This window comes from Hippocampus bargibanti, linkage group LG08, assembly GCF_051943395.1.
Source record: "Hippocampus bargibanti isolate YZ-2025 linkage group LG08, ASM5194339v1, whole genome shotgun sequence".
In the NCBI taxonomy this organism is placed as follows: domain Eukaryota; kingdom Metazoa; phylum Chordata; class Actinopteri; order Syngnathiformes; family Syngnathidae; genus Hippocampus; species Hippocampus bargibanti.
The window spans coordinates 19,699,904-19,723,239 of NC_142741.1; the positions used below are offsets into that span (position 1 = coordinate 19,699,904).

Consider the following 23,336-nt stretch of genomic DNA (forward strand, 5'->3'; position numbering starts at 1 on the left):
CACAGAAAGCAACAGTGGCAGTAGGCTCGGATGTTTTGCTTTGCGCTGATGTGTGACGGAGGTAGAAAAGTCAAGTCAAAAGTCAAAGCCCATTTCTCCCATGTAGTTGACACGTTCTGCATTCAAACCATCAACACGTCTGTAATTATTGTCCATTCGGATAAAAAAAAAAATAGATTTTTTAACTAAATGTCTACTTTGCAGCTGTGAGATGAACGCGAGACCAATAAATTCAATCCAATGCAATCTAAACAATGTCCATGAGTGTTGGATTGGATTGGATTGGATTTGCCTTTATTGGTCTTGCAGTGGAGAAATTCACATTTCACAGCAGCAAAGTGATGAAAGGAATGAAAGTAGAAAAACAGGATACAGGAATACAAGGAGCTGCTGGAAAGGCAGCCAATCTTACTTGAAAACGTTTAGTATTTGACAGTCAGACTAACTTTTGAAGTGGCTTGTATTCTGTCAAACGTAATGACCTTGAAGCCTCACAAGTGGAGAATGAAGAAACACATTCATGACATTTAAAGTATAACCGACGTCTCCGGACAAGTTGTGTCCATAATTTGTAAAATGGTATCAAATGACTTCTACTGAGCGTATTTCACATTCCACCGCATATAGCTATATTTTACGTTTTAAGACTCGCGCTGAATATTCCAGAAGTCTTGTTTTTGAGTTGGTGACGAGTCCTCACGTTACATCACTGAAGGAACGCCCCTGACCGAGAAAAGGACACATTGTAGCAGTCCTTCCATCAAGTCAATGCATTTTGCTGTACTTTGTTTGGTCTGAAAACTTTGTGTAGCACCAAAAAGAGGCAGAAGATGGCAACAAAGCTCCGTGTAAGGAATCAATCAGCCTGTGGAAATAGGCTGATTAATTCCTCACACAGAGCTTTGTCACCATTGTCTGCCTCTTTTTGGTGCTACATTTCCCGCCCCCAGATACCTCAAAATGGCACGGGATAAATTATTTAATCGATTGCAAACATGTATGCTTTCCCGTTGTATTAAGTTCATCCTGTCTACTTGATATCTAATTTAAAACAGATTCTTTACTTACAGACAGTGTATTGTAGGTGTTTCAAATACCTGACATGTTTCGGCGTCTACTTCCGCCTTCGTCAGAGTGTTGGAACACCTACAATACACTGTCTGTAAGTAAAGAATCTGTTTTAAATTATGTATGTTTTCCTCTTCAGAACTATTTGAATCATATTCATAACTGGATGAGTAACAAGAAAGCATATTCTCCGAATCTGAAACCATTGTTTTGATTCTCGTCCAAGACGTCTTGACGAACAAGGGGGTGGGACCTTCTGAAACTGGCCACTCCCGGGTTCATTTTTTTTACAGATTTTGGAAACAAGTCATTTTTATTGGTGTTTTGCATTTGACTAAAAATATCATACTGCGTGTTTTGGGTATTTTAGATGCTATAAAGCGTTTTTCTGATGTCAGTTAAGAAACAAAAAAGTGATGTTGGTTGTCCTTTAAGTAGATACAATGGCGTTAAACTGCAGCACATGTAACTGGCCCTCAGGGATGATCTGCTGCTGAACTCGGGCCCATTTTAATGAGTTGTGTTTGAAGAGCATTACAAAAAGAAACTAAGACAAATACTATACAGACTGTTCTGCAAACACGGCATGCAATTCAGATTCGGACACCTGTTTGGAAATCAATGTTTACATGTACGACTTAATTTAGACCCGAGGTAACTACTGGGAGAGTGGCAGAACAGAAGTATATAATTATATCAACAAAAAATCATTCTACCTGGTCTCAAAGGTGACAACCTTACCGGTGAGTGAGCGCTTACGACTTTGGAAGCTGCCACATTCTGTGCACTCCGAGAACTTGGACCAAGCCGTAAGAGTGCAGTCATCCTTGCAAGCCACTCGACACGCTCGAATTTGAGCAGGCAAAGGACCAGACCAGCGCAGGCACTGTGTCAGGTTCGCCGCCTCTTCGTTCTCCCCAACACAACTGAGTCCTGCCGACATGGGGGAAGAGAAATACCCACTATGATTACATTTGACAGAAACATAGGTAATTGCGTTTTTACAGTCATAAAAATCCTATGGCATTCAACCATCCAGCAATCTGTCTTCTCGACTGCTTATTGCTTCTTGGGTCATCAGGGTCAACCACTTATCGTCAGACGAGCCATCTTGCTTGCCACGAGTCTTAAAATATTCATATCTGTGGGACCACAGGATTGGCAGTGACGAACAAGGGCATCGTTCTTCATCGTAAATATGTTATGGCCATTAATTCAGGGACAACAATGGTGTGCTAAGGAGGAATTGATTCATATCATATTCACATCATGAATCGATATCATGAAGCATGTCATGTTTATCCTGGATCACGATACTGCTGTACTGTCCATTAAGTGAAAGTAATATTAGACAGTATATAGCCAAAAATCAGGCTGACAGCACAGTCATTTGCAAAAATGTGCAAATTTGTCCAAAAAATAAAAACACACATAAAACAATAAAATAAAAACACAACTGAAATAGAAATGTTGAAACTGAGAATTTATGGATACCTGTATAAGATGTATTTTCTTCTATAACAATAGGTATACTATCTTCTTCTTCATAGGTTTGATTCGCATATTTGTTTTGGCAACATTTTTTTACGTCGGATGCCCTTCCTGACACAACCCTCTGTATTTATCCGGGCTTGGGACCGGCACAATAAGACACTGGCTTGTGCCCCCTTGTGGCTACATTAATAATAGGTATACTATAATAGGTAAAAAAATGATTCCTCACCAATCTCAGAGTCATAAACACAAAAGGTCAGCTAATATTTAGCTGATAGTTGCACATCATATACTGTCAATACAAAGCCAAAAATTATACATATATAGCATTTGGTGAGAAAAACTGCTTAGGCTGCTTTTGTAAAAAAATAATTGTGTGGTTAAAGTAGCTCTTTGAATAACCCAAATCAAAATCATAAATAATAACCACCCTAAAATCATGGAAATAAAGAAGTTATGCGGTTTATCCAAAGATAATGCTACTTCACTTCTTGATGTTTTGTTCTTTTTTGTTGAAACAAATTGGAAGAGAGAATCGTTTGAGACCGAAACAAAACAAAACAAAACAAAACAAAACAAAACAAAACAAAACTAGAATCAGAGTCGTCCAAAATTCAAATGATGCCCACACATAAAATAATGTACGTTATAGATGAGGGAGAAATATTTTTTACTGCTCTCCCAGCACATGTGACATCATACAAACATTGTAATGTTACATTTTAAATGCCTTCCACTTGAATTTATTTCTCCCCATCGTACTATTGACGTCATTGGCCTATTCTCTCAACGCTAATGTCATTTTGTTACCAGATTTGAGTGGTGTAAAAACGGAACCCTCAACTCCATTTTTAATGGAATCTGTTGAGCCTCGGGCTGCCAAAGTACACGTGTGGTATTTCACATCATCTCACCCACAGACAGGGATCATCTTTAATCATACACAAATTTGAAAAGGTGATGAATTTGGAGGAAATGCTAAAAGGACACTCTTTGAAAAGGTTCACACGCCATAGATTTCTCATTTTCGAGAACTTGGGGTGAATCTTATTGAATTACGCTGTACTTAATGTTCAATTCTATTTATATCAGTCAAAGATAGTTACATTTTCAATCACAATGTGATGTGTATTGCATCTAGATTAAGTCTCATCCCATCAAATGTGATCTTCATGTTAATCCAAACATAACACATTGTGATATAATGAAACTATGTAAAGTAATATTTGATTATGAGTGTGATTAATATGGTGTTAGACAATAAGACAATTTCACTTCTACTCACGAAGGAGGCCATATCAGTTATTCTGGTGATTTTAAGGTACAAAATGTGCCATTGTAGTCCAGGACTATAGTAAGAAAATCTTGCCCATTCTACTCCTAGTTAGAATGAGTCTGATTCCCATACCACACTCATTTTGAAGTCAGCTAAATAAGGTTATGAAAAAAAAAAACGACCAAAAAACAACTAAATCAATAAGAAATGTTTTTTAGGGTTGTCGAGAAGGAATTAGTGACGTCCGTATTCGTTTCAATTAAGAGAGGTGATTTCAGATGCAAGTGACTTGAAGGATGCAGGGCCAGCAAGGCCTTCTCTGCTGGCCTAACATAATCAGACATCGTTATCATAATTATAATAAAAGTCAATTTCATTAAAAAAGTAGTTTTTCTATAATATATATATATATAATTATTCTACATACTGTTTTCTCGATGTTATATTTGGTTATGCTCCTTTCAGTGTTGTAGTTTTAGGTCAGAGTTTTTAATCCAATCAGAATTCAGCTAGTTTGTGTCGCCAGGCTGTATGAAATCTGACCGAAGCCTTCAGAATCAACAGTGAGGGCGTCTGTGCGCTGTACATGAACGGGCACATGTAGTTGATATACAGTTGCGATAGCCAATCAGACCACAAGTTGGCACAGTAAGGCCAGCTAGAGGGCCTCACGTTGAACATGACGTACGCGTCCTGTGATTGGATAATCACTTTACCTCAGCCCTCAGCCCGGAAACCCGGAAACTTTAGCAGAAAAACCAAGTACAGTAAAGTCTCGTTATATCGATATTCAAGGGAGTCCGAAAAAATATCGATATAACCGGGACTATCGATATATCCGATCCTGTGCCGAACTGCATTAAACAAAAGCCGCCAAAAGAGGGCAGCCAAGCGCCATATAAGAAACGGAGCTGGCCATTAGCTCCCTTTTTTTTTGGGTGAGAGATGTTCCCCCAATGTCGCCTCAAAATGGCACATATAATTCTTTAATGATTGTAAACATGTATGCTTTAATCTTCAGAACTACAGTGTATTTGAAACATATTCATAACTGGATGTGTAACAAGAAAGCATATTATCCGAATCTGAAGCCATTGTTTGGATTCACAAGCAATGCAAGACGTCTTGGCGTGAAGTCATTTTTATTTGCATTTGAATAAAAAGTGACATCGGCTGTCCTTTAATACACAGTATAGAATGTTAATAATTTTCAAAATCATCGCGCTTCAGCAGACAAAACAAGAAACATTGTTGCAAAAAACGATTGCATTCATATACAGTACAGTGGGCATGTACATAACACAACAGGGAAACTGCAACGCTTACATCTTACTGTATTATGTATACAATTTAAAAAAGTCTTCTTCTGCTTCCCATTTTTACCTTTTAACACAAACACTTCAATTTCGTCTGCTACACACGAGCTAGCGTCTGAAAATGAAAATGGCTCTGCTACACGGGTGCTGGGCACGTAACCAAGTCACCTGACCAAGTCGACCAATGGCGCGACTGATGGCGTGACACGTAACCAAGACACGTGACCAAGTTGACCAATGGCGCGACCGATGGCGTGTCACGTGACAAAGTCACACGGCCAAGTCGACCAATAGCGCGACCGATGGCGGCTCATGTGACCAAGTCGACCAATGGCGCGACCGATGGCGGCTCACGTAACAAGACACGTGACCAAGTTGACCAATGGCGCGACGGATATATCGATATAAACAACAAAAATGGCCGGCGGGGGATGAAAAATAGCACCGTAATAACCGGATTATCGTAATAACCGGGTATCGTACTAAACGGTACTAATTATACATAAAAAGACTAGAAATGTGCAAGGGAAATGAAAATAGTATCGTAATAAGCGGTACTATCGATATAACCGATATCGATATAACAAGACTTTACTGTATATCTACTCGCGTTTTTAATCCACAATGGCGGAAGGAGAGGACTCGCTGTCGCATGTAGGTAAGCCTATTCTCAAGAACAAATGAAAAAGATATGTTTACTTTTATTTTCAATAAATAGTTCGTTTTGTGAACGTCTTGTTGTTTTTCTTATAATAAACTGACATTTTGTAATTTAGCGTAAAATGTTGTTAAAGATTGTATATTCTTGGTGGACTTCATAAAACTTTGTGGACAAAGGATTTTAAATTTCCTTTTATTTTTAAGTGTTTGCAGTATCACGTATAGTGACAAGTTTTAATTGCTGATGCAGATTTATTGATGTGTAATTGCTCCGGAAAATAGCCTGTGTTGTAGACGATTAAGGTGATGCCTCGCCCAGTACTGCGTGCGTGTGCTTTTGTAAAGGATATCTCCAGCCATTGTGTCATAAATTATGGTATTACGAGGGATATTTGTTCAAGTCGGACTAAGTAGGACTTCACTGAAGGCCTAGGTGTGAAATGCACCGTGCACGGACCACCACTGATATATATATATATATATATATATATATATATATATATATATATATATATATATATATATATATATATATATGTAACGGAGTTGTGCGCTTAGATTATTAAATTATGAAGGAAGTGACGCAACGGCGCACAGTGTGGCACTATGTCCCGCCCATAGTTTCCAGAACAATCTCGAGGAGATTCAGGGTGAGTCGCAATTTTCTGTTGGTCTTGATTAATGCGCATTTTCATGATATCTTATTTTGTTTCCCCTTTTGTACTGTCTAGTGTTATCTAATTAGTTCCCTTATTCATTTCGAGTCCAGATTACTTTTTGTGTCATTATTTACTTCACGTTTTGTCGAGTGGAACTTTGGAGCACATGTGCTTTTTTTATTGCGCAGTTAATCACAAGACGAAACCCATGCGACTTAGCCCATCCCTTCTGCCATACTGTGTTGCAGGTAATAATTGTTTCATTTCGTTTTTATTGAACAATATTTAGTTTCTTGTGTCGTGTTTCATTTGCCCGTGAGTGTCCATGGCGGGTTGAACTGTGCGCCAGCCATTACAAGCGCACCGCGTGTTCTGCCGAGTCTCCGCCCATGATGCGTTCAGGGACATCTTGTAAATAACAGTGAACTTGTGTTGTATTCTCTTTTTCTGTAAATAACCACTATACGATCACACGTTAATTCTGTTTTGTTATCTACAATGTTTTGCATTTGAGAACAATCTCGAGGAGATTCAGGTTAATCACAAGACGAAACCCATGCGACTTCACCCATCCCTTCTGCCATACTGTGTTGCAGAAATAAAAGAAATAAAAAGACACATCCACGCGTCTCGTCTTCATTAATACGGCAGTCACTGTTGGCTGCCTTTCCAGCACTCATGTATTTTGTTTTTCTACTTTCATTCCTTTATCATTTGCTATGTGAAAAGTATATTTCTACTGTGAGACTAATAAAGGCATATCCAATCCAATCCAATCCAATCCAATACTATGTTGCAGAAATAAAAGAAATAAAAAGACACATATATATATTCATTAATATATATGTTGTATACCCGTATATATATATATATATATATATATATATATATATATATATATCAGTGGTGGTCCGTGCATTTCACATATATCATATCACATATATATATCACACATATATATATATATATATATATATATATATATATATATATATATATATATATATATATATATATATATATATATATATATATATATATATATATATATATATATATATATATATATATATACAGTAAAGTCTCGTTATATTGATATCGGATATATCGATAGTCCCGGTTATATCGATATTATTTCTATGCACGCACGGAAAAATTACATGCAAATAGGGTCGGATATATCGATAGTCCCGGTTATATCGATATTTTTCGGACTCCCTTGAATATTGATATAACGAGACTTTACTGTATATATATATATATATATATATATATATATATATATATATATATATATATATATATATATATATATATATATATATATATATATATATATATATATATAGTGGGACCTTGGCTTACGAACTTAATTGGTTCCCAGACAGAGTGTGTAAGGCGATAAGTGTGTATCCCGAAAATTAATTTCCCATAGGAAACCATTAAAATGAGAATAATCCATTCCCAGGTCCCCATAAAACATAATAGGATTGGATTGGATTTGCCTTTATTAGTCTCGCAGTGGAGAAATTTACATTTCACAGCAGCAAAGTTATGGAAAGTAATGAAAGTAGAAAAGCAAAACACAGGAGCTGCTGTAAAGACAGCCACTCACGCGGCGCCGTCTTGAAGTCAAAAGAACAAAAAAAACTAAATAACAAATAACATGACAACACAAAGACACAGAGAGACATTCATTCTCAAGCACTTTCTGTACCCTCTTTGTTACATAAAGCAGTTCCAGATGAAATAGGAGAGGATCAAAGTGTCTCTTCACCAGTGGATCAGGGAGATCATGGTGGAATGTGCACGTTGACTACAAGCTTAATGTTGAAAGCAAACATGCAGCTGTAGCATCCATAGACAAAAAGAGATTGTCTCACATCTCCTGTCCCACATAAATCAGCTTCAATTCCATCCCGCGACAGTTCCATATACGCATCGGCGCTCTGCGCTGACGCTCCTTCTTTGTTGAGAAGGTTTCTTCAGCCGTCATCTGTACAAAAGTGAAGGTTTCGGACGTTTCGCCTCCTATCCAAGAGGCTTCGTCAGCGAACAGCGAACTCCTTTCTTGTTATCGCGGGCTCCTCTAGCCATGCATCCATCCAGCCGCAGACTGTCCAACAGCACCGACCTTCCACTGAACAAAGCGGGGCTGTGAAGATGCTGCCCATTACAGGCGCAAGAAAGCACAATGGCCCCAGAGCTGTCCAGCGATGACAGTCGAATGGCACCGACATTCCTCCCATTCTACTAATTTTCTACTTACTAATTTTCTTAGCCTTAAAACTACACAAAATATACCTTATTTTATGTATAATAAATGTGCTATAGTATCATGATTAAATAAATAAACCGTAAAATAAAGTCATTTTATTTACCTTTGTGATGGTTGTTAATGGCTTGATGGAGGGAAAAAAATCCTCCTGGCTGGCTCGCCAATAAAGAGTTTGATGTTTCTCTTTATTTGTAAGTAGGTTCGTTGTCAGATCTCCCAGGCAGGTGACGCGCAGAGCTTGATCGTGGCCTGGAGTTGAGCAAGTCGTGCCGTGATGTCCGTCCGACGCCCGGCATGAGCCGGGCGTGAGTCCGAGATGAGTCTGAGATGATTCTGCCCCGTGGTTCGCCCAATCTCTCTGTCCCGCGACAGCTCCTTTTATACAATTTTCAAGCGTGTGCTATGAAAGGCGCCCTTCAAAATCATACCCGCGTGTGACGCAACATGTCCGGTTTCCTCAGCATTAAACACTTGATGAGGAACACAGGCTTCTTTCACCATCTTGAGGAATTATCCCTTGTAGGTGCTTTCTCTGTGATAATTGTATATAGTTCTTCATCAATTGTGATCTGTTTAGCTGGTTTGATAGCTTTTTGCATCAAGTATACAGATGACTTGTGCGGGTTATTTGTGGAGCCTGAACAGTGTGAGAGTGTGAGAATAGTGAGAAAAAACAGTTAAAATTTCCCATATATTTTCAATGTTTTCTGTGGGATATTTCTTTCTCTCTCTCTCTCACTCTCTCTCTCTCTCTCTCTCTCTCTCTCTCTCTCTCTCTCTCTCTCTCTCTCTCTCTCTCTCTCTCTCTCTCTCTCTCTCTCTCTCTATATATATATATATATATATATATATATATATATAGGGTATTATATATATATATATATATATATATATATATATATATATATATATATATATATATATATATATATATATATATATATATATATATATATATATATATATATATATATACAGTAAAGTCTCGTTATATCGATATCGGATACATCGATAGTCCCGGTTATATCGATACTATTTCTATGCACGCACTGAGAAAATTACATGCAAACAGGGTCGGATATATCAAAAGTCCCGGTTATATCAATATTTTTTCGGACTCCCTTGAATATCGATATAACGAGACTTTACTGTATATATATATATATATATCGACGCGGGTGGGTTTTGGCACTCGGGTCGAGGGTCCAAAAACGCCTGGGATCGGCACCACCGCCTCTTTGAGACTTTTTTTCTTCGCCGTCCGACTAGGTCCGACCATGAGTGTTTACTTGATCCCCTTCAGAACTCTTCAGTCCAGTTTGGTTGGCCCGTGCTGCACGATTTCTTCCTCGTGCCACCTTCATCTCGGCTTCCTCTTATCTTTCTCCACATCAGCAAGGCGTAACGATCCCACCACTGCCACCAATTGTCGTGCGGCGAGACAGCAAGCAGGTGGAAAGATGATAAAAGTTCACTCAGCCAGATGCAGGAAGGGTATTGTGAGTTTTCTTTATTTGAAGTCGCGGTGGATATCAGTTTTCGGCTGACCACAGGTAACACTGCTCTCCAGGCTGTCCTTTCTCCCTCTTCTTACTCCTCGATGTGACTGGCTCAGTCTGGTTTTAAAGGTGCTTCACCTGAGCTTCTGTCCAATCAGGTCCCAGCGGCTATTGGCCATTCCCAGATGGTTGCAATCACCTTTTCAGAGACAATTAGTGGTTGCCCGACTCTACTGTTTTGGATGGGGAGAAATATGCAACTTTCTCCCATCCAAAATCCAGAAAACACAAAATTATTTAACATTTCTTTTGGCATCATGACAGTAATAGAACTCGATATTACGAAATATAAAATTATAAAAATACCACTAAAAGTTATAAGATTTCTAATTGAACTTTAAGCAGTTTGGTATATAATAGTATTGAAGAGAAAACGTTTTTAAAAAAATCAAGATTGACATTGTATACTATTCTGTCATATAAACCTTGCGTCGGCCATTTTGAATGCTTTTCGACTTACGACTGTTTGACTTACAACCATTTTGTCGGAACGGAACCTGGTCATAACTTGGATGTTAACTGTATATATACATGTATATGATATGTTGTAAAGTGACTTGAAGGATGCAGAAAACATGGTATCTAATCAGCACCGAAGCAGAAAAACGAAGCACTAACTTGATGGCTCATGAATGTGAACAGTGTCTGAAATGTCAAATGTATTTAAGCACAGGCGTTTATAATCACATTGAAAAGGTGAATTGCTAAAGGTCGAGGATGATTGTGTAACACCTGCTTCATTTAGGTTTCTTCAGCCATCATCTGTACTTTTTTGCTTCTTTTCCAAGAGGCTTCGTCAGCGAACTAAAATATTTTGCTGGTAGTTTCGACCCTATATATATACAGTAAAGTCTCGTTATATCGATATCGGATATATCGATAGTCCCGGTTATATCGATACCATTTCTATGCACGCACGGAGAAAATTACATGCAAACAGGGTCGGATATATCGATAGTCCCAGTTATATCGATATTTTTTCGGACTCCCTTGAATATCGATATAACGAGACTTTACTGTATATATATACCTACTGTCGAGACATGGCGGTGCCAGACTCTGCTATGATTGGTCCCTGATCTCAGGTTGGGGAGAGCAGAGGACTACGCCCAGCGGCTACACTGATTACTTCTATTGTCCTGACTGATTACTTCTATTGTCCGGCCTGAGTATGGGGTCTACGACTGGCCTGATTGCCCCATTTGCTCTGGTATCACCTCATCAGCATAACTAAGCCTATGATGCCTAAGAAGTCTGTTGTACGAACGATCCAAATTGAACCTTGCCCCACCATGGCGATTTAGTGAAGGGTTTTGCTGTTTTGTGAAAATAGCTTATTTTACTCCCCTTTCAAACCATCTATTTTCTTTCGCTAAGCTTTTAACCTCATTGTCGTCAAATGAATGGTTGCAAGCTTTTAAGTGCATATGTACTGCCGATTGAGGCCCACTAGTACCGTATTTTTCGGATTATAAATCGCAGTTTTTTTCATAGTTTGGTCAGGTGTGCGACTTATAAATCGGAGCGACTTATATATGCTTTTTTTATTACTGTATATCATTTCACATGTTATTTTAACATTAAACCGCAAGAGCGCGCTCTAGGCCTGTGCTGGTATTGTGGTATTTATTTATTTATTTATTAAACATCTGTGAGCCGTCAAAATCTGTGAGCGCAGAGACAGTAGCATACACATTTCTATAACAGGTGTTACAGGGAAATCTTAAAGAGTTTGATGTTTCTCTTTATTTGTAAGTAGGTTCGATGGAGATCAAGGAATTGAAAGACATTAAAGCTTAAAGCTGCGGTGCGCACCGGTGACGCCACAATCTCTGACCCGTCAGAATCCCATATGTCCCTGCGGTCGCGGTTTCTGGAGGGTCAGATTTTTCTGTAACACCTGTTATTTATAAACACAACTGAGAAGGGCTGAATAAAAATGGCACCGAAAAGAAAGTCATATTCTGCAGCTTACAAGCTGCGGATAGTGAAATATGCAGCCGAAAACGGCAATCGAGCAGCAGAAAGAAAGTTTGGAGTGAGCGAAAAACTTGTAAGGGACTGGCGAAAAGCAAAGGTTGTGCTTACTGAAATGAAGAAAACAAAAAAAACTAATCGCGGGCGAAAAGCTAGGTGGCCGCAGTTGGAGGAACGAGTTCACGCATGGGTGCTTGAACAACGTGCTGCTGGGAGAGGTTTGTCAACGGTGCAGTTGCGTCTCCACGCCCAGGTCGTTGCCAAGGAGATGAATATAAACGGCTTTGCAGGAGGACCTTCTTGGTGTTACCGCTTCATGCAACGCAAACGCCTCTCTATCAGAAATCTCTATCACAAATAAATTTTCCCCAAAAATGCGACTTATCCTCCAGTGCGACCTATATATGTTTTTTTCTTCTTAATTATGCATTTTTGGCTGGTGCGACCTATAATCCGGAGTGACCTATAATCCAAAAAATACGCTATAATCCTTGCAATGTTTTTTGAGAATATGTTTCGTCTCCCAAATGTATTGCTCTTTACAATGTATTGAATAGACTACATTACTTTGTTTTCATTTGGCAGCCTATCTTTTGGATGCACTAATTTTTGCCTTAAAGTGTTTATCGGTTTGAAATAAGTAGGAATTTTGTGTTGCCAAAGGACACTGTAGTTTTTCAGAAACCTCGGCAATGTAAGGTACTGCTACTCCTCTCATTCTAGTATCTTCCAAATTATTGGTTTCATTCCCTATTCTTTCCTTTTGACATTTGTTAAAAGACCACTGAGGGTAACCACAGTTTGTGAGTGCTCTCCTGATATGTTTTGACTCCTTTTCACTTCCTTCGACGCCTCTTGGATAAGAAGCGAAACGTCCGACACCTTCAAAGAAGTACAGATGACGGCTGAAGAAACCTTTTCATAAATGGACCACTCCTGTATGACTGAGAGCCTACACAGATGGACCTTCTTCATTTGTTCTTTCCTGGAATATTTGCATTGAGTCTCTCGATAAATACCAATCAATTATGAGGTTGGGTTGAAGAAAGAAAATGTGGCAGCTAAAATTTTATGTTTAATTTTAAGTCCTGAAAGCTTCAAATCTCAAGACTGAAAGCATAATTACTACAACAGAGCCAGCCAGCTTGGGGACCCATTTGTGCTCACCTCAGTAAGTTCATAATGTCGTTAGTTCATAATCACGCTAAAATGACATTAACTATTGGATACTGTTCTTCATTGGTTCTGCAGCTCATTCGTCCTTAACACTGATGCTCGCTACTTAAGCCTTGTTGAAGCACTTTGGTGCGTCCAAGTGTCCGATTGCATCACAAGGTTTAATGTTTCACATTTGACAAACGTGAAGGTCACAATCAGTTCTGCACAATCAAACGACAATTTAGTGAGGCTAGAAAACTGCTTGCAATGATAATAAAGTACTTTTTTATGCATACATCACACCATCCTTGTTGGCTCAAGTAATTAAACGCATCTGCCGTGTGGTATAAACCGACCCATCAGGTTATACAAAGGTGGTTGGTATTGCTGTAGTATAGTGTAATCGAAAGAAATCTATTGTGACAACAGATACATTGAAGAAGCTGAGTGCCAGTAAAAGCAAACAGTCTGTATGTTGGGGATGTTGTGTGTGTGTGTGTGTGTGTGTGTGTGTGTGTGTGTGTGCGTGTGTGTGTGTGTGTGTGTGTGTGTGTGTGTGTGTGTGTGCATGCGTGCGCATGTGCGTGTGTGCGTGTGTGTGTGTGTGTGTGTGTGTATGTGTGTGCGCTGTATGTCTAAGTTATCTCTCGGTCGGTAATGCGCCTGTGGCCGTGCGGCTTGCTCCATTAATAAGGAACCAGTCGTGTGATGAGATCGTCAAGACAACAGACAGAAAGATTCATCTTATTACACTCTCAGGAGAAATTGCGTCTGTGTTTTATGGCACCATCAGTTGTTTGTTAAAGGAGCCGTTATGAAAGGACTGTTAGGACTCATTAAATAAAGACAGTTAACCAGATAGAAGCTTAAATTCGGCTAATGAGTACTGAAAGACAAATACTAGTGGGGTGTAAAGAAAGACTTGCCTCTTGTTTCTAACCCATTTCCGCAGGACTCTGCTGTTCGAGATAAGCTGCGTTGGACGGAATTCGGAACCAACGTACATGCGTGCCACTTGTGTATCCTCCACCTTTATGGGAAAAACAAAACAAAAAAAGACGTGGATTATTGCTGGCTCGTAAACCCTCATGCAACATTGCAGGTGTTCAACATTTTGTGCGTTTCAAACCAATTGTCAAGGACCCTTCTTTGTCTCCATGCAGAAAACTCGAGCAAGATGGCAATACAAAGAGTAGAGGTATGTATCTGCATTTGTGAAGAGTGCATGAAATAAAGAACATTTTTTCAGGTATTTGAATAATCTTAATTTCTGACGTGCTTTCCCTTTCATTTGAGAAGCATTTGCATTTTTTTGTTGGTTAACAATGATCCAAGGCCATTTGTTGCCAAAATGCCAAGTAGAGTACCAGCAAATACAGGGAAAAACACTTGGGAGTTCAAAGGATGAGCAGTTCCCACATGGCTGGGCGAAAACAAAATACATTTGTGATGCGTGTCACTTTGCTTGTGTTTTCATAATAGAGGTTGAACCAGTTAATCGATTTTAACACCCCATAAAGCTTGAAGTCGATTTATCAACATGGATGACTTGCAGAAATCAATGGGTGAGGAGGATCATGGTTCCACACAGCTAACTAGCATCAGGATCTCAAGAATCAATGAGGTTTACCTGTAAATTGGGCATGCTGCAAGTGATTCACACTCCCTCTCTTCATAAAGAGTGTCAGGGCACTCTTGACCTCCATTCGCAGACATTTGAGTGATAATCCGGTGCCGAGACTGTGTGGCTGATGTGGCATTATCTGTTGGAAAATAAGTAAATTAATAAAAACATGTTAAAAGTATGATTCATAAGACTTTGTCTTTAGAAAATGTAATAGGTAAAAACTATAACTTCGAAATTATTTGTCGCACTGATAAACCGGAATTAGAACTAAAATCAAAGTGCATTTGTTTTCAATCCAGAAAGAAAAATGTCTCCAGATCAGGGATAACAGAATATTTCTCCTTATTTTTTTTTACAGATACATACTATATAATTTCTGTTGAGCAAAGACCTTCAATGAATGAATTGTTGCTTTCTTGGACAATCTTACTTTACTACGCAACACGTCTGTGTAAGCTCTCAGTCGTACAGGAGTGGTCCATCGATGAAAATATTTCTTCAGTCGTCATCTGTACTTCTTTGAAGGTGTCGGACATTTCGCTTCTAATCCAAGAAACTTCGTCAGCAAACTAAAGTCTTACTGGTAGTTTAGGCCCTATATATATATCCCTACTGTCCAGACATGGCGGTGCCGGACTTTGCTATGACAGAGTCCAGCACCGCCATGTCTGCACAGTAGGGATATATATATATATATATATATATATATATATATATATATATATATCTCGTATATATATAAGGGAGTAGATATAACCGGGACTATCGATATATCCGACCCTGTTTGCATGTAATTTTCTCCGTGCGTGCATAGAAATAGTATCGATATATCCGATATCGATATAACGAGACTTTACTGTATATAGTAGTTTGCTGACGAAGTTTCTTGGATAAGAAGCGAAATGCCCGACACCTTCAAAGAAGTACAGATGACGGCTGAAGAAACATTTTCATCGATTTACTAAGCAACCTAAAAATCAGTGACGTGCAGTCAGTGGAGGCAGGTGAGGCAGTGCCTCACCTGTCATCATGGAAAGCTGTCATGGAAATATCAAATGAAAAAATAAATTAAACAGTTATATGTATTTAGTGATTTGTACTTTAAAGTTCTTGTCCATTTAACTTCACCGTTTTAGGATTTTTTTCAAAATCGCTGAATTTACTGTTCAAATACTAAGTAGAGACGAGAGGTGACGTCATCGATGACGTCAGTGCCTCACCAGCCATGAACCTCACCGCACGTCACTGCTAAAAATATCTAATTGAATACGTGCGGCCCACTTTTTGGACTGTGGCATATGAATTCATGCAATGGCTTTTTTCACATGCAATTGCATTTATTGCCCAGAACAAGTTAAAAAAAACGGATGTTTTTTTTTTTGCACCAGTCAAATTTACAAATAATTATTCCCTTGTGACTTCCGAGAATTGATTTTTGATTCACCGTAAAAAAACAAAACAAAACTAAAGTAAACTAAATTTAAAAAAATAATAAAAAAAGAAAAGAAACGATAAAGTAAACTAAATTTAAAAAAATAATAAAAAAAGAAAAGAAACAAATAAAAAGGAACAACTTTTAACATCATGAAAAGATGACTGCTTCAAATATTCCTACGTGTGGATTGTGTGGAAATCAAACAAAACTTTTGTAAATATGTGTTTGGTGGGTTGTGCCTTTGCTGTGAAAATGCTTAAATACCATATTTTCCCATGTATAAAGCGCACCCAAACGCCTTCATTTTCTTCAAAAGATGACCCTGCACCTTATATGCAGGTGCACCTTATATTTGAAGTAAAATTGAGCCACAGCAAGTCTCCAATTACTGTCAGCAGCCACAGACTCCATTTCCCCAGTAACCCAAGCCTCTACGGTAGCGCTTTATAGTGTGGTTTGCCTTATATTTGCAAATGTTTTATATATTTCCAGGTTATATTTGGAAAACTTGTTTTCATTAACTGAAGGTGCGCCTTATATATGGACAAAGTTAGAAAATCCAACATTCATCGGGGGTGCACCTTATACTACGATGGGCCTTATACACCGGAAACTGTGGTACGTTCATCTCCTGTAGTTTGATCACAAAACCGACCAGTTAAAAGAAATACAATACTTTTGTCTTCACTGCCTTTTTCCAAATAAGTCATTTTGCTGCTGTAACTTGCAGTTTCCACTTGAGAAGGAGCCATGCTAAAGTGCTCATTTGGCATCTGTGCTACCAATCAACATGCTACTTTTATCTGATCTCAATTAGGCCCACTGAAACAGAGCGACATCAAGGTCTTTCATATAAAAAAAAAAAAAACGAAAACAAAATTCAAGTCTCAGTATAATGAATTTGGCCTATCAACAGTCTCAGCGGCAACCCAGCTGAAAGCCAATTGACCAAACAAGAAAAATAGAAACAACAGATGTTCGGCACAGGTATGTGTATATGAATTTAATTGTACTGGTCATGTCATAAATGTATGTTCTTGATAGATGGGGCATGTCTGTAAGAGAAAGAAACTTTCCACCTGTACAAATGATATTGGAACAGGTTATTATGACAGAGGAAATATGCAACCAAACCTTATTTCCAAATGTGCTATTTTATTTTTATTAACACTATAGTTACTATAGTGTTTGTACTATAGTATAGTACAAACAACATCCTGCAAAAACAAAATCAAAATTTTCTAAGCCGAAACATCTGAGCGAATGTCATTGGAATGATATTGGAACAGGTTATTATGACAGAGGAAATATGCAAACAAACCTTATTTCCAAATGTGCTATTTTATTTTTATTAACACTATAGTTACTATAGTGTTTGTATAGTACAAACAACATCCTGCAAAAGCAAAATCAAAATTTTCTAAGCCGAAACTTCTGTGCGAATGTCACGAAAAGTATTCAAAGTTGATGAGATAATGATTAGTGTCCCTGTGCATGACTATAATTTTCTGCAACACACAGCCCTTAGTTACAGGACGTACAACTTTCTAATGACCACAGACTAATCACCTCACATTAAAAATGGTGAAAAGAAATGTGACTGAATGATCAGCGGACCAATGAGCCAGAGAATATTTGTAGAGATGAGTTGCTGTCACAATTATTTTCATTTATTTATTTTTGCATGAAGATATTCATGCAAAAGATATGAAGATATATTGTGCATGACGAAAACATCATGCACAAGTAAAAATGATATATTATATTACGATCGGCCAGTGGACCTCAGCTTCCTGACAAGACGAACACAACAGGTCAGACTGGAAATATATCATCCTCAACATGAACCACGAGCACTCGAGCCCCGCAGGGATGCGTCCTCTCTCCATTGCTCTTCTCTCTCTACACGAACGACTGCACCTCAACGCACCCAGCTGTCAAATTCATAAAGTTCGCAGACGACACCACGGTCATCGGTCTCATCAAAGAGGGCGACGAGTCTGCGTACCGACAACAAGTGGTCAAAGATGATTCTGATTCTGAATCTGATTCTGATTCTGATTATATATTAGCTATTAGTGAGGGAAAAATACATAAGATCGGTGGAGCTTGAGACTGCGTTATCGTTTGGAGTGATGCTTAAATGTCCAATTTTCTCTTGCCATTTTTACTTAAAGGATAACCGACGTCTCTGGACAAGTTGTGTCCATAATTTGTAAAATGTCTTCAAATGACTTCTACTGAGCGTATTTTACAAAGATTCCACTGCATTAAGCTATATTTTACGTTTTAAGACTCACGCTGAATTTCCGGAAGTCTTGTTTTTGAGTTGATGACGAGTCTGTACGTTACGTCATTGAAGGAAAAAAGGACACATTGTAGCAGTCCTTCCATCACGTCAATGCATTTTGCTGTACTTTGGTCTGAAAACGTCGTGTAGGACCACAAAGAGGCAGAAGAGGGCGACAAAGCTCCATGTAAGGAAGTAATCAGCCTGTCGAAACGGTGTGACTTATTCCTTACACGGCTTTGTCGCCATGTTCTGCCTTTTTTGGGTGCGACAATTCCCACCCCTGATGCCTCAAAATGACATGGAATAAATTATCGATGAGAAGGTTTCTTCAGCCGTCATCTGTACAAAAGTACAAAAGTACAGATGACGGCTGAAGAAACCTTCTCATCGATGGACCACTCCTGTACGACTGAGAGCTTACACAGACGTATGGAATAAATTATTTAATCAATTGCAAACATGTATGCTTTCTTCTTCAGAACTATTTGAATCATATTCATAACTGGATGAGTAACAAGAAAGCATATTCTCAGAATCTGAAGCCATTGTTTTGATTCCGTGCCGTGACACCACGAACGTCTGAAACTGGCCACTTCCGGTTTCAAATTGAAGTACTTTTTAGACACTTTAAGTCATTTTTATTGGTGTTTTGCATTTGACTAAAAATATCATACTGCGTGTTTTGGGTATTTTAGATGCTATAAAACGTTTTTCTGATGTCAGTTAGGAAACAAAAAAGTGACGTCTGTTGTCCTTTAATTTAAATCTACCACATTTATGTTTTTTTACATCATCATTCAGAAACACTGCTGCCTTGAGATACAAATGACCCGAGTTAAGAGCCTTGAAAGATATGATATGTGGATTTGTCTTGGTGAAAGTCTGCTTGGTTTCATTCAACATTCAAGGCAAAACACAATTGGCATAATGGGATGAACATAAACAGTGTTGGTTTTAGAATCTTTCATATAATGGGTGTTTGAACAGAAATGACAGTTGAATGACAGTTTACTGTATACTCCACATTGATACACTTAATACTCAAAGGTATAGAGTCTTAATTCTCGAGACTAAATGACAAAGACAACATTGAAGCCCCTAACTGCAGCAGGAGTGATATTCATGTCATGTCTATTTTTGTTTTTACTCCAAATGCAGCTGAAGTGAAGGGTGTTACCCATCAGCAGACCCACATGTTCCTTGTACTCAATCAAAGTCTCGCCCAGTATTTAATGACTGAGAAAATGGCAAATATTGGTCAGATTGTTTACAATGGTAGCTCATGCTTAAATATTATTTTCCTGCCCCCGCCCCCATCTTGTCGTAATTGTTTTTGCTCTCGAGTCCCTCATTTGTATTCACGTTATTTTATCTTTGATCTCATTGTTATTTTGCTTTTTGTAATTGGTCTCTTTTCATTTTGTTTTTATTCCTGTCTTTCCTATTACCTTGTCTTCTGCATGCACTTTTCTTTCCTTGGCTCCTTGCAACCAGTGATTTTTGTTTGTATTTTGTAGGTGTAATTTTCAGTCACTAACTATTTAACGCATTTCTGGGATCCAAAAACCATTTGGACTTTAATCTCAAAGTTGTCAAGTTGGGGACATCGAAAGAACCAGCACTAACGTCTAAAAAGTCAAATACTTGCAGCGTTTTTTTCCTTGGAAGTGGCGGGAACTGATTAACTCATTGACTGCTATTCACGAATTAATTCGGGAGTTGAAGATATGACCTAAAGCACCATTCCCGAATTTGTTCGGGTTTTGTTTTTTCATGCTGGCCTATGATAATGTTTTTTGGCTTTTCCACACAATTTCCCTTTTTTCCATGTTAGCGCTTTGTTCCAGCTTCAGCTGTTGTTAAAGTGATATATAAACCGATATGTATGTGATGTATTGCATTGAATTTTGGAGAGCCACCCTAATTTCAAGCTCATATAACTCCAGACCCATAAACAGTAAAGTCTCGTTATATCGACATTCTCGGGAGTTAGAAAAAATGTCGATATAACCGTACTGTCGATATATCCGTCCTGCGCCGAACTGCATTAACAAAAGCCGCCAAAAGAGGGCATCCAAGCGCCATATAAGAAACGGAGCTGGCCATGAGCTCGCCATTTCGTGCCTCTTTTTTTGGGGGGGGGTGAGAGATGTTCCCCAATGTTGCCTCAAAATGGCACATATAATTCTTTAATCGATTGCAAACATGTATGCTTTCCTCTTCAAAACTACAGTGTATTTGAATCATCTTCATAACTGGATGTGTCACAAGAAAGCATATTATCCGAATCTGAAGCCATTGTTTGGATTCACAAGCAATGCAAGACGTCTTGGCGTGAAGTAATTTTTATTGGTGTTTTGCATTTGAATAAAAAGTGACATCGGTTGTCCTTTAATACACAGTATGGAATGTACAGTAATTTTCAAAATCATCACGCTTCAGCAGACAAAACAAGAAACATTGTTGCAAAAAACGATTGCATTCATACACAGTACAGTGGGCATGTACATAACACAACAGGGAAACTGCAACGCTTACATCTTACTGTATTATGTATGCAATTTAAAAAACTCATCAATCTTCTTCTGCTACCCATTTTTTCCTTTTAACACAAACACTTCAATCTCATCTGCTACACACGAGCTAGCGTCTGATAATGAAAATGGCTCTGCTACACGGGAGTTGGTCACGTAACAAACTCACGTGACCAAGTCACGTGGCCAAGTCGACCAATGGCGCGACCGATGGCGTGTATCGATATAAACATAGCAAAATGGCCGGCGGGAGATGAAAAAGAACACCGTAGTAACCGTAATAACCATGAATTGTACTAAACGGAACTAATTATACATAAAAAGACTAGAAATTCGGCCGGGAAATGAAAATAGTATCGTAATAAGCAGTATTATCAATATAACCGATATCGATATAATGAGACTTTACTGTAATTTAGATATGTGTTAAATAATCATGTAAGACCTTGTTCCCGCTTCGGCCAGATTGTTTGAGACCGTAAAGTGATTTTTCTAGTTTGTAAACTAGACCATCATCCTTTTCTTGATTTTCCAGAGCTGCCTTTTGAAGCACCACTCTTATACCTGTTAGATTGGCTGTTGGTGAAAACGTCTCTCCGTAGTCTGTGCTTTCCACCTGGATCTGGCCCTTTGCTACAAATCATGCTTTGTATTTGTCTCTGACATCTACATCACGTTTGATAGCAGATACCCATTTACCCCCCCACCCCCCCACTGTTTTCTTGCCGGCAGGTGTTGTTAAATTTCATGACTGAATTTCCTCATCCATGGCTTTTGCCCATTCTTCAGAACAATTTGATCTCATTGCCTCTGCATATGTTTGTGGAACACCACACGCAGCTCTGTAACAGTAGTCCACTGTGGTGTGTGCCTCATCGTTCTCGCTGTACTCAATCACAAAATCATCAAAGTGACTAGGTTTCTTTCTTTCCCTAGTAGCATGTACTGTCGCTTGCATCCCTGTCTTGAATACATGACTCTTGGCCTCTCTTATTAGGCTCCTGAAATACTGTTTGCATCTGTTTCATTTGCCTGTGTCTCTTTCTCCACAGCTGCCTTGTTCACAAACTTCACAACCCTATGTTTTAGCACTCTATTTGTGTTTGGATTGTAAACCAGGTGTGCAGGGCTATATTTATCAAACCCCACAAAAAGTCCTGGGTCACCTTTGGGATCCCGCGTTCCCTTTTCCTGTTTGTATGTATAGCATGAAGATCCACATTTTTGCAGTTTGGATACATTAGGTGTCTAACCAGTTATCATCTGATAGGGCGTTTTCCCTCTACGCCTGCTAAAGTATCTGTTGCGTACATGAACGGTCATAGTGCCAGAGCCCTCTTGGAAGCTTGCTTTCAACTAGCATACATTTTGCCATTTCAAGAAGAGTACGCTAGCCCCTCTCTGCTGTCCCGTTCTGGTGTGGCGAATAGGGCGCTGACATCTCATGTCTGATTTTGTTTTGCCTCATCAGTGTCTGGAAATCACTGCTTGTGTACTCTGTTCCTCCATCTGACCTCAAACGCTTTACTGTCCCATATGGGCATACATCAGCGAGGATCTTTTCTGTCGCTATTACCGTGTCATTTTTCTTCTTTAGAAAATAGAAAACATTGCACCGGAGTAATCATCAGTAAATGATATTGCATATTTATGCCCATCAATAGATTCGGTGCGCATAGGGCCTGTAAGGTCAATGTGTACCAACTCGAGAGGGTTCTTGGCTCTTGTATCAGGATTTGTACTTCTATTCTGAGTCAACTTCCCCTGAATACACACCTCAGACTCTTGCTCAGGTTTACATGCTCTACCCTTAATCTGCATTCCATTAACCACATTCTGCAATATATCATCGTAATTGCAGTGGTCTCATGCCATTCCTGTATATCACGACATGTATTACATTTGTCATTGGGCTTATTTTCAGTATGTATAGTACTACATTCCATACACATGAATATCATATTTTGTCCCAACTTTCGTAATCAGTGAATCCTTACCTTCT

General features: G+C 38.7%; 1 protein-coding gene across 3 annotated transcripts in view; it reads right to left on the bottom strand.

Annotated features, from left to right (window-relative positions):
• thsd7ba (thrombospondin, type I, domain containing 7Ba) overlaps window positions 1-23,336 on the bottom strand; it is a 261,993-nt gene that overhangs the window by 64,266 nt on the left and 174,391 nt on the right. For all 3 annotated transcript variants that reach the window (XM_089002333.1, XM_089002331.1, XM_089002332.1), the window contains exons 12-14: window positions 15,076-15,208; window positions 14,372-14,475; window positions 1,810-2,001 (exon numbers count right to left, since the gene is read on the bottom strand). In XM_089002333.1, coding sequence (XP_088858459.1) covers window positions 1,810-2,001; window positions 14,372-14,475; window positions 15,076-15,208 — 429 coding nt within the window. The remainder of the gene's footprint in view (window positions 1-1,809; window positions 2,002-14,371; window positions 14,476-15,075; window positions 15,209-23,336) is intronic.